The 13053-nt window shown below is 34.2% G+C and overlaps 2 protein-coding genes across 4 annotated transcripts in view; both read right to left on the bottom strand.

Moving 5' to 3' along the window:
- Positions 1–3200, bottom strand: part of LOC150096919 (uncharacterized) — a 68285-nt gene extending 65085 nt beyond the window's left edge. The window contains exon 1 of one of the 3 annotated variants that reach the window (XM_090408039.1): positions 3093–3200. The gene's annotated coding sequence lies outside the window, so the exon portion shown is untranslated. Of the gene's footprint in view, positions 1–2364; positions 2499–3092 lie in introns of those variants that run through there. The other 2 variants (XM_090408037.1, XM_090408040.1) reach the window with 2 other exon arrangements.
- The window catches only part of LOC150096918 (glycogen-binding subunit 76A-like), a 43521-nt gene continuing 32740 nt past the window's right edge, over positions 2273–13053 (bottom strand). The window contains exon 2 of the mRNA XM_090408041.1: positions 2273–3263. Coding sequence (XP_090264167.1) covers positions 2518–3263 — 746 coding nt within the window. The 3' untranslated portion in view covers positions 2273–2517. The remainder of the gene's footprint in view (positions 3264–13053) is intronic.

Below are 13053 nucleotides of genomic sequence, written 5' to 3'. Positions count from 1 at the left end.
ACCACCACAATTAGTAGTTTTTCTCTGTAAATTGCATGTTCTCAAGGCTGATTTGTCTGTATGCAGGATGAAAAACCCAAGTTTCTGGATGAAAAATCCCTGCTACTTCTGTATGAGATCAATTAACTCACCTTCAATTGAAAAAAAAAAAAAAACCTACATAAAGATTCCTATCACGACAGGAATCTAACGTAGTCCTTTTCCAATCGAAGGGTGCAACATACCTTCGTTCTTCCAACTGCACTACAGAGGAGCGTGTTACTAACTGTTACTCTAAAACAGTAGTTGACTCCATAATGAATGCTGATCACCATGTAACTATCAAAGTCACTTTAAGTGATGGAATGTAGAAACTTTAATAAAATATTACATATAGTCAAGTTTTTGAAACAAGATTAAAGAAGAGAGTAAAAGTAAGACAAAAATCAAAAGGTATAAATAAAAAATCTAAAATAATTGCAAAAATAGTGGGAAATCACATATAGAAATATGTAACCATCCATGCAGTGCTGAATGGCAGATAAAGAAATTTTAAAAATGCTTAAAAAATTAATTATTTTTCTTTAGTTTATTTAGTTTACTAGGCTTGATTTTTTTTAAAAATAAGTTTCATGAAGGCTATTAATATTCAGTGAGACTAAATTTATTTCTGAGATAAACATGTGGCATGAGTTATCCTAAAAGGTCATTCTTGCAGAATGGCACAAATAAAAATGAATCAATTTGTTCCATATGCCAGGCTTTGTGTAACCTGCTAGAAATGTATTTCATATCAAGAAAAAATTATTTCCATTAAAAAAAAAAAATCTATTGGAAAGTAGTAGAATTACAATCAGTCTGACATTCCATTAAAGTACAATGCACTTATACATTAATATTATCAATTACAGACTTTACTGGGAATTGTTAGGATATCATTGCACTATTTATATGGTTGTTGGCTATTTACATAAACAAAACAAAAACATTGTTCCAACATCAAGTGGATATTTGGCTTAGTGGATAGAATTTCTGTTTCCACCCAATTAGACCATGGACATGAACTCCAATGTAAGTATGAAAGTTTTTGAACGACTTTAGGTGATAGTTGAATTTCATCACCTGGTGCAAAAGTATGTTTGGTCTCTAGAGCAGTGTTTCCAAATGATCTAACTTTAAGTTCACCTATGGTCCTAATGTACAACAGGTTTACATTTCATGGGTGAGATTCACATAAAATCTTTCTAATAATGATCTTACTCTATATAACACAGATGACACAAGCACATCAGCATGTTCTGATATATTACTAATGAGCAATATCTAGTCTGCAATGCAATTTCTGCATTTCTTATTCATAAACTGGTTACTGTTTCTTGATGAAAACATGCTTGATTCTGTGTGTTATTCATAAGTGGAAAAGTTTTCTGTGCTGTAAATAGCTTTCCTTATAAAAATCCAAACATTGGTATGGTTAACACCAAGACAGCATTTCTGCTGTCCACCCAACAAGCTACAGATTCAATTTAAGTGGGAGACAATTTTCACTGCACAGTGAGAGACCACTACCCTGCTACGCTCAAAGTAGCTTGACACAGTATCATGCTTCACTCTAGAGCAGAGGTTTTAAACTATTTAATTCCACTTTTAAAATACTGTAATCCCATATTTATCAGAATAAAAGAAGAGTGACGCCTGAGTATACATAAGCAATACTCAATACTCTCTTGCAATACTCAAATATCAGAAAGCATTAATGTGATCCAGCTAGGTACTTTGTTATAATCCCGTCAAAATGTAATACGTACAATCAGTGCCATAACTAGCTTTTCATTGGCCCAGTGCAAGATTTTATTTCTGGCCTCCCCTTTTTTTGGAAAAAATAAAATAAAACAACAAAAAATATGATATCAATAATATTTATAAGCAAAATTCTTATTTGTTTAAGAATTGGCCTCAATGGTAGCAAAATTTAAAATTTGAAAATATAATACTGATCATTTTTTTGATACCCCATTGCAGTCCTACCCCCTCGTTCTGGGTCCTGTGCCAGTGCACCCGTTGCACCTGCCTAATTACAGCACTGTGTACAATATTCAATATAAACTGTCTCATTACTTAATGAATATCTTTATACAGAGATATTTTTTATTATAATAATATAAATCTGTAATTTAATTATGAGTGATGAAATGAGATTATGTATATAGACATGAAACTACAAGTAGTTCAAGTAATTATGAATTTCAATATATATGAAATGTGTAAAATAAAACTTTTACAACAATGCAGATAACCCATACTTTTTTTTTTTTAATTTTAGGCTATAGTTAAAACACACACACACACAAAAAAAAAAAAAAAAAAAAAACAGGTTCAACTCACACCAATTCCAGAAATTACAGCTGATAATGTCTTAGTAGGTATTTAAGATGAACAGTACAACAGACATTAGCAAACCACAATCCAATTGCACTGCACGACACATTATTAGAGTTATCAACTTGATGGCTAATTTCACATTTGTGTCTGATGACATCACAAAAAATGAACCCAACTGTGATTATTCTTGGAAACACTTTTAACTTCACTTTTCAAGCAGTAATTTCTGCCATTATTATTATCCCAGAATTCCTGATTGTCTTCTGTTAAATAGCAAATAGCAAAATAAAGTTTATGCCCTTTACTGTATAGATCATGGGGATCACAGTACAACGTAAATGAGAACTTATCTGTGTTACACTCACTGGAGCCTTCTACATAAAAAGAATCAATATCATGATGTGAAACCCAGGAATTAACTGTATATCTTACAAATAGTGTTTTGTGAAAACTAATATTATCAACAGTAATGAGTCCATAAACACATCCATTTGCTGTGCTTACACTATGCAGACAAACCTTTTTCTGCCTCACCTGCTCCATGAAGTCATTTTTAAGTGATGCAAAGGAAAACAATGGGACTAACTGAATATCACTGTTATTGTAATCAAAGGATTTCTCTTTATTATATACATATGCTGAATCAATCTGTGAAATGTCACCCTTACAAATAAAACGTACAGATTCTAGTTCCAGACCTAAGGAGTCTGCAAATCTAACAACTTTTTTACCTTCTTGATGACCCGAAGGAGAAGGAAATGATTTTGCATGAGCAATCCGCCGAAGAATAGGTCTGTTATGGGCATAAGATTTTTTTGAAGGCTCTGACTGCTCTAAATCAGTAGTGTTTGTTGCTTTTGTCTTTCCAAACCATATTCCACTGCAATCATCATCGTTTTCACCTTAGAAATATATATAAAAAACAATTTAGATAAGGACAATGCATTGACATAAGAAAATTTAACAAGTATAACAATCACTCTAGCAATTCAAATAAAAACAACTTGCACATAAAAAATAAATAAATAAATAAAAATAATTAGCAGATTTCCATTAGACTTCAGTTGCATAAACAGTGATAAAAAATCAATTATGTTGTGCATTATTTAACACAAGAAAGCCTGATATAGCATAAAGGTAGTGGGTAGAGAAAAAAATACAAGAACAAATTCCTCCTTTCTCTCTAAATCACTTGCCAACCATCCCCACCCCTTCTCCATAGTAGTACTGATGTGTAACGAGTTCTGAAACATGAGAATTGTTCTGTAGAATGGATAAAAAATATTCCAAAAGACTGCTGTTTCTCACATATTAACAATTAACATGTAGATTAAGATTACATGTATAATTGAAAAAAATGACAAAATTTTAATACAACACTTACTAGACACACAGATGAAGATAATCATTACTCTATTAATCTAGGGACACAAAAACACACGTGTTGAGCAGATTATTTTATTAATTACTAATAAAATAAAACTTGACATTTCCACCCCTATATCGAGGTCATCATCGGAAGAATACAACTGTATAAGGAACCAAGCTACATGCTCATTGTCCTGTATACCGGTAAACTAAATCTACGTAGTTAATAAACCCTTTTTCCTAGCCTGACCTCTAGTGATAAAAAAAAAAAATATATATATATATATATATATATATATATAAATACAACTACAATAAACTGCCAAAGTCCTCATGTATTAATATTCTTCTGGATAGTTCTGATTGTTATAAAATGATTTCTTTCAGTTGCTGTTGAATGTTACAAACACTTCACCAGGTTGTCTTCTTGTAGTGGGATTTTTTCTAAGGCTAGTTTAGGTTGTTATACAGGTTGTAGATGGGTCCTCCACATTCTTGGAATGGTTAGGCCATCATTTTTGTTGAGATTTGGGTTGTATTTGAGCATTTCAAATGGCTCTTTAAATTTTCTCTCAAACCAGGTTTTGGTGTGTTGTAGGGACTCGGTATTTTTCCAGTCAATTCTGTGGTATGTTTGGAGTGCGTGGTCAGAAAGGCCGGTTTTACCAAAATGAAGGTATTTAATGTGTCGTTTGTGTTCGTCTTGTCTGACTGGGATAGTTCATCCTGTTTCCCCCCTATGTATGGTATGTTACATGTGCATTGTATTTTGTATACCCCTGGGTGTGCTAGGTGTGGAAGAGGATCTTTAGAAGAACTGAGTAGGTGTCTTAACTTATTTGGGGGTTTAAAGGTGGTTTTAATGTCGTATTTGCAAAGTGTTCTGTCTATTTTTTCAGAAATGCCTCTAACATAAGGAATGGCAATTCAAATAAAAACAACTTGCACATAAAAAATAAATAAATAAATAAAAATAATTAGCAGATTTCCATTAGACTTCAGTTGCATAAACAGTGATAAAAAATCAATTTCAAGAATGCTATTGCCATTCCTTATGTTAGAGGCATTTCTGCAAAAATAGACAGAACACTTCGCAAATACAACATTAAAACCACCTTTAAACCCCCCAAATAAGTTAAGACACCTACTCAGTTCTTCTAAAGATCCTCTTCCACACCTAGCACACCCAGGGGTATACAAAATACAATGCACATGTAACATACCATACATAGGGGAAACAGGACGAACTATCCCAATCAGACAAGACAAACACAAATGACACATTAAATACTCCATTTTGGTAAAACCGGCCTTTCTGACCACGCACTCCAAACATACTATAGAATTGACTGGGAAAATACTGAGTCCCTACACCGCACCAAAACCTGGTTTGAGAGAAAATTTAAAGAGTCATGTGAAATGCTCAAACACAACCCAAATCTCAACAAAAATGATGGCCTAACCATTCCAAGAATGTGGAGGACCCATCTACAACCTGTATAACAACTTAAACTAACCTTAGAAAAAATCCCACTACAAGAAGACAACCTGATGAAGTGTTTGTAACATTCAACAGCAACTGAAAGAAATCATTTTATAACAATCAGAACTATCCAGAAGAATATTAATACATGAGGACTTTAGCAGTTTACTGTAGTTGTATTTATATATATATATATATATATATATATTTTTTTTTTTTTTTTTTTAATTTATTTTATTATCACTAGAGGTCAGGCTAGGAAAAAGGATTTATTAACTATGTAGATTTAGTTTACCGGTATACAGAGCATGAGCATGTAGCTTGGTTCCTTATACAGTTGTATTCTTCCGATGATGACCTCGATATAGGGGTCGAAACGTCAAGTTTTGTTTTATTTTATTAGTAATTAATAAAATAATCTGTTCAACACGTGTGTTTTTGTGTCCCTAAATTTACAAATATGAGTGCCGATCACCGTGTATTACTCTATTAAGGTTATCTAAAATTATTTTGGAAATTTTACCAATCGAAATCTTCATTCTCAGTGTTCCATTCACTGTTTTGCATTTTGTGACATGTGTTCATGTTGTAGAAGATGGTTAAAGGTCTGCATATTATCCAAAAGTGTTTTGTAGTTGCAAATATTTGCAGTTGATAATGGCATTAAAAACTGCTCAATTGACAGTTTCTTATCTTATCTCATATTTGTTATCTTAAGGAACCCAGTGGTGTCTAAAACAGCTATCTGGTCAATGAACCATAAAATATGCTATAATAAAAATATATAGCATATTTTTTATGCTATAAATTTTATATATAGCATATAATAAAATATGCTATATATAAAAGTTTGTTAGTGTACAAATATCCACTAACAAAATCGTGGCTTTTCAGTATAACTAGAATAAATCGAGCAAATTCTGTATGCTATTTGAAATTTCTAACAGCAAACACTCATTTGTCTTTCTTGTTTAAAAACTATTTTTTATCCTGACTAAATGATTTCATTACAACTCCTGATACCTTTTTTAAGGATTTGTGTAATTAGTCTCATTCAAGGAAATTTTTGTATCGTTCTAGAATTATTTCATCAACACACTTCCCACCCCTTAATACTTGTAAAAAACATTACAGTTTAGAATTTTCCAATACTATGTGAGTATTACATACCTAACCTGTTAGTGACATTATTTCAAAAACTGTGTGCCTGTAGTTATTCATGATCACTATAAATTGCACTCATTTAATTTTTAAAGGCTTAGATAATGCTATGAGCTAATTGCTAAATCAGCACAATAATATGACTTGCATTTTCTATTTTCTGTATTTCAAGTTAAAACTGCATAATTCAGAAGGCCAAATTCCAGATGACTGAAATAGAGCTCTCAAAGTACCATCTATAAAAAACAGAAATAAAATGGACTATAGTGAAAATTACAGAGGAATTTCCCTAGTGAGTGTTTCCAGGTGAGATTCATGGCAAGCATACTAGAGAAGAGGAGGCTAAGAAAATCTGTGGGGCCTGGTTGGCCGAGTGCGCTCTCCAGCCAAAAGGCTGCAGGTTCGAATCCCAATGTGGGGATGGATGTTGTGAATGTCTGTGAAATACTTGTGGTGATGATGGGCAGTTGATAGCGTTGGTGTAGATGATGATAGTAGTTGTGGTTCGTTGTAGTTGGCAGATTGAATGGTGGAGACAGTTGTAGAGCAGGTGCCCTCCCTCGATGAGTCTTGGGACTCCCTGGAGGTGTTGTGTAATAATAATAAATCTTCAAAAAGAACAAGTTGCGTTCAGGTATACAAAATGTTGTCAGGATCAGATTTTCAGTTTAAGACATATAGTTGAGAAACCATGGGAATATAAAAAGGATCTGTATTTGTTTTGCAGATCTGGAAAAGGCATAAGACAAGATGGCAATGTAAGTGGAATATCATACAGAGCAATACAGTCTACATTTATGTTGTACATCAGCGATTAGTACAGAAGGAAGTATAAGAAGATGGGTTGATATTTCAAGTATAAGACAAGAATGCATATTATCTCCACTGTTATACTGCAATTCATCACCTATATGGATCACATTAAAGGAAAGTGACATTAAACCTGATATCAAAACTGAAGATGTTATGAAAATAGAAAATATGGAAATAGATAACAGAATAAACAAAGCTGGTATTGTAGAGAGTCAATTGAATATATTTATATGGAAATAAGAAAAAAATAAGCCAAAACACGAAATTAGCTGCATACCAGAATGCTCATCGAAACAATCTTAACTTATGGATCTGAGAGCTGGATTAGAAGTAAAACGCTTGCTCAAAAAAAAACGAGACCGTAGATATGAGTGTTCTGAGGAAAATTAGTTAAGTGAACAGATGACATCAATAGTAAAATCATATTAGGATGGAATTTGACATTATTAGTATTCAGGAATATATGAACAGAGCTAATATCAGGTGGTATGGTCACTTAAAAAGAATGGAAAAAAAAAAGATTAGCAAAGTAGATGTCAGGAAATAGATCCCAAGGAGCACCAAAATCTAGGTGGATTGATGCAGTTAGCTGTGCCAAGACCGAAATATAAGATATGAAAAACCTTAAATAGTACTGAAAGATAACAGACTAATTTGCTAATTTGGAAGTCAAACTGTTGACAGAAAATGAGTGATAACGTAAACTTTTCACATAATATTATTGTGGTGTCCTGTACACCCACCTATTGAATGTGCACATCAAAGGAATTTAGAGATGTATTCCACAATAGATGAAAGATGGTTAGGATCACCATCTAGGAAAACAGAACTTATTTCAGTTTGTGTAAGGATACAGAGATCTTGTTGTTGTAATCATATAATAGTGTAAAATAGTAACTTTTGGTACAAATTCATTATAAAATTATGGTGTAAAACACTATAATACTTATTATATATGGGCATCTCCAGGTAGTTGGGAAACAATGAGGAAAGGCCCTTTGTAGATCACACGAGTACAATGCTTAAATATTTTTATGCCTATAATAAATTTAGTTTAATCCTTTATCCAAGTGTGAGCAAACAAAGTTTGCACCTGAAAGTATCTTCAGGACTGGGGTCAGGTAGTACAACACCGGGAACTCGTAGCAGAGGTGGACCAAGCTAACATCACTCCTATCTCAGTATCTCCCATAATGCAAAACACATCTCCTTGCAGATATGTATAATGTTATGCATTAAGGGAAGGGCCACTACCTGACCCAAGTCCTGAAGATACTTTCAGGTGCAAACTTTGTTTGTTCACACTTGGATAAAGGATTAAACTAAATTTATTATAGTCTAACCAAGTGAAAAATAAACTTTCACTCTTTCTCTAAATCCAGAGTAATTTAATAAAAAGGTGGCACACCTTTTGGCAACTCCTATAGGTAAAGATGACCTCGCTATTGCTTCTGCCTGGTATCTCCACGTCTGGGCCTCGCTCCCACTGAAGAGACCTCAATAAAGGTCGAAACTAGTCTGGATAATGGCCCTTCCCTTAACACATAACATTATACACATCCGCAAGGAGATGTGTGTTTTTGCATTATGGGAGATACTGAGATAGGAGTGATGTTAGCTTGGTCCACCTTTGCTACAAGTTGCCCAGTGTTGTACTAGCTGACCCCAGTCTTGAAGACACTTTCAGGCGCAAACTTTGTTTGCTCACACTTGGATAAAGGATTAAACTAAATTTATTATAGTCTAACCAAGTGAAAAATAAACTTTTGACATTTTTATGTCTCTTCTTAAAAACATTTAATGGCACACTCACAGTGCCTACTGGTAACTTATTTGATTTCTTCACCTCAAGTTATAAGAAGAATCATGTTTTTTGGCTAAATTTCTACTCAGCTTCCAGGAATAATACCTCCCCTTCTACACACACAAACCATAATTCTCCTCGCTTGCTATGAGCTTCAAGCCACAAGGTCATGTTTATGATAAGGCAAAACAACAAACTTCATCATAAATAAAAGTTATTTTTAATGTCATTTAATAACAGTTAATAGCATTTAGCATTCACATATGTATGCTTGCTTGCACAACACTTTTTTTTTTGTTGTTGTTGTAAATTTAAGAAATACTTGTGTCACGAGAGGTTTCTTCAAAAAATATTAAAAAACACAAGGGATAAGTAATACTATTTATTTAAGACCATATATTTCAACCTGAATATTACAGACCATCATCAGTGGCAACACTTATTACAAAGTGGAACGCAACTGATTTGAAAAAGTAAGAGCTGCATGATGTTATACATAAAACAGTGCAATGGTATAAATAAGGGAATATTGCAATATTGATAATTCGTTACTTATTATTAGGGGCAACTCTAAGGAGTCCTTAGACTCATCGAGGGAGGCCCTAAACAGCATATCAAGAACTATCCAACACTTGCACAGTATCTATCATACTCTGCTTTGAACTCATTCACAGTCATGGCACCCACAATAGACTCTGGCAACCTATTCCACTCATTCACCACTCTCCAAGCAAAAAAACCTACTTTTAACATCCTTTATAACTACAGTTTCCATGGATGCCTCCTAGTTCTCCCAGCAACACACCTGTTCTGGAAAATTTTTAGATTTCCTCTGAATTAATCTTGTAAAAACACCTTAGTAATTTGTATGGCTCAATAATATCACCCCTTTTTTGCCTATCAACCAGTTTCTGTAACTCAAAAATCTTCAACCTGTTCTTTTAAGGTTCATTCCATAGACCTGCTATCATTTTGGTCCCTCGCATCTGGATCCTCTCCACCTTCTCCTCATTATCAAGAAACTCTGGTGCCCAGATCTGTATGCAGTAGTCAAGATGGGGTCTTATCAAAGCTCGATAAAGAGGAACAATAACCTGCTTGTCTCTGCTCGTCAAAGTATTTTTCAGTAACAAAGTGATCTGATGAGCTGCTTTAGCCACTTTTGCTATGCACCCCCTAATCTTTAACTCCCTATCCACTAATAATCCCAAGTCTCTGGCTTTGTCAATTTCCCAGAGTACAGTTCCGCCTATGTGGTATACAGCTGGTAATCTTTTTACTTTAAAATGCATAACCTTATACTTTGATACATTAAACTGACATCCATTCTCCTTTATCCATTCTGCCAATCTATCCAAATCATCCTACAAAATTTTGACATCATCTGTATTAACTATTGCTCTATCCAACTTTGTAGCACCATCGGCAAATAATGGAAAAGTTTCTCTCATATCCTTCCCTATATCATAAATGAACAAATTAAACAGTAGTGTCACAAGAACAAAACACTGTGGCATGCCACTAGTTCACTGTTATTCAATCTGTACATTAATGATATACAGCTATTTGCTGGTGATACAAAGATAGGTAATGTAATCAGGAATGCTGCTGATACGCAGTACTTGCAGAATGATTTGAATAGGCTGGAATTGTGGGCATGGGAAAATGGATGTCATTTTAATCTTAATAAATGTAAGGTGTGATTAGATATCCAATATCGTATTATATCGGTGGGATAATGCTAGAAGAAAGTGATCAGGTTAGGGGATCTTGGAATGTTATTAGATAGGAAACTGAAGTTGAGGAGCCATGTACCAAAGATTGCAAATATGATTCAAAAGATAATTGCAGTGCTGAAATGAACATTCACGTGTAAAGATAAGGATGTCATTTTGCCTCTTCACAAGGCCTTAATAAAACCTCACTTGGAGTATTGCACACAGGTCTGGTCTCATGGTTTCTGTGATTCTAGTGGAGAGAGAGTGCAAAGGAGAGTGTTAGAAATGATATCAGGATTGTGGAATACTGATTATGAAGATAGATTGAGAATTTGTAGACTGCAGAAACTAGCAAGCAGAAGAAAGATAGGTGATATGATTAAGACTTACAAACTTCTAACAGGGTCATACAGGATTTCAGTTAATGGAATTTTTCAATTTATGGAGGGTGGGGAAAAAACAAGAGGCCATCCTTGGAAGCTGAGAATAAATGCCGCTAAGAAGGGGATGAAGGCTAGGTTTTTCTCTCACAGGGTGGTGTGTGACTTGAAATAAATTGTCATTGGATGTTGTGAGTGAAATCAGTGCAAATGAATTCAAGAATAAATATGATAGCTGGTGCATGTAGTATGTCGCCTTCCTCAATGAGTCCTGACTGGAGGTCTCTCTCTTAATAATAACAACAACAATAATAATAATATATAAATTTGTAGTATATACTTAAGCAGGCTATATCAGTCTTTTATTGCACAATAAAATAATACGATTTAAGTATAATTTAGATGCACAATCAAATGTTATAGCAAAAAATAATAAATAAATAAAGAATCAACAACCAAATAAGCATCTCCATTGTCAAATATTGGACATTAAATAAAAACAAATAAACAAAATAATATTAAATAAGAGCATAAGAATCACAGCTAAGAGTTAATCTACTTGCCTGAGTAAACCAATGGTGATCAGATAATTTTTTCCAGTGACATCACAATTTGTTGAAGGCATCATGCTGAGCTCTGATGGGGACAAACTACAGGCAGGCAGACCTAATTTATAATGATCTTATCTATCTCATTTAAAGATTAATTACTGTGACTTCAGATCAAAATCAACACTGTCAACAGGTGTAATATTATTAAAGTGAGAGATTAAAAAGTCATATACGGGATGGTGCAGCACTAATTTTTAGTTCCAAATGAAGGAATCAATAATTAGCATTTGTTTATTCTATGATATTTTTATTCCTGCACATTTCACACAGAACTGAAAAACAAGATGGAACTTGAAGAAGGCTCACACTCAGCTACAGCAAAACTAATTAAATTAAAGAACAAAACAATACTTAAAAGTTAAACCAAATGACTGTAGTAATGAAAGTATACATATGCATAGGAAGAAGATTTCAGTTCTAGCTTAATCATGGAAATTAAGCTACATTAGGCCAACAAGTGCACTTGAGAGACTGGACTAGGCTAATAAAATCTTTACAACTTACCCAATTTAAATTTGAGCTCAATCCCTTCAAAGTAGTCCCCTTCCAAGTTCAATGGTGCAATCCCACTGCTTTTTCCAGGCTCCAAATGCTTCCTGGAAGTTTTTTTTGAAGTGCATCAAGAACTGCTTGTGATTCATCTTGGATCTCCTTAACTATGTCAAACTGCCACTCTTTCAGCTTCAATATCATTTTTGGAAAGAAAAAGAAGTTACAAGGGGCTAAATCTGGTGAGTTAGGAGGAGGAAGATGCAGGACGACCACCAAAAACTCTTGTGTTGTTAAGGCGCTGCAGGAAGGAGAATTGTCGTGGTGGAGGAGCCAGTTATAGCTTAGCGGCAGTTCTAGTCTTTTGCAACGAATGCCTTCTCTGCCTTAAAATATTGCAGTAGAATTTTGCATTGACCATTTGACTGGAGGGACAAGTTCTCTATACACAATTCCCTTCAAGTCGAAAAAGATGATCAACATGCTCTTTGTCGCACTCCTGACTTGCCTTACCTTCTTCGGTCTTGGGGAATGTGGATTCTTCCACTGTGATGATTACTGTAGCTGTAAACCCAAGTCTTGTCCCCTGTGATGAAAGTTAGGTCATCAATTGTCTTTTGACGAAGATCTTGACAGACATTCACATGGTGCTCTTTCTGGTCAGAAGTCAAGAGACAGGGAACAAACTTGGCAGCAACATGATGCATGCTCAAATCTCTCATGATGATTGCTTGAGCTGCTCCATATGAAATCTCAACTCTGTCAGCAACTTCCTGGATGGTGATGCATCAATCTGCACAGATGATCTGTCAAATTTTTTCGACATTGTAGGTTGTGCTAGTGGATGGTAGTCCTCCAAGGTGGT

The sequence above is a fragment of the Typopeltis vanoorti genome, chromosome 18 (assembly GCF_054136105.1).
Source record: "Typopeltis vanoorti isolate ZY-2024b chromosome 18, IOZ_Tvanoo_1.0, whole genome shotgun sequence".
Classification (NCBI taxonomy): Eukaryota; Metazoa; Arthropoda; class Arachnida; order Uropygi; family Thelyphonidae; genus Typopeltis; species Typopeltis vanoorti.
Note: the sequence above shows the minus strand (reverse complement) of the source record. Positions and strands in the feature narration are given on the sequence as shown.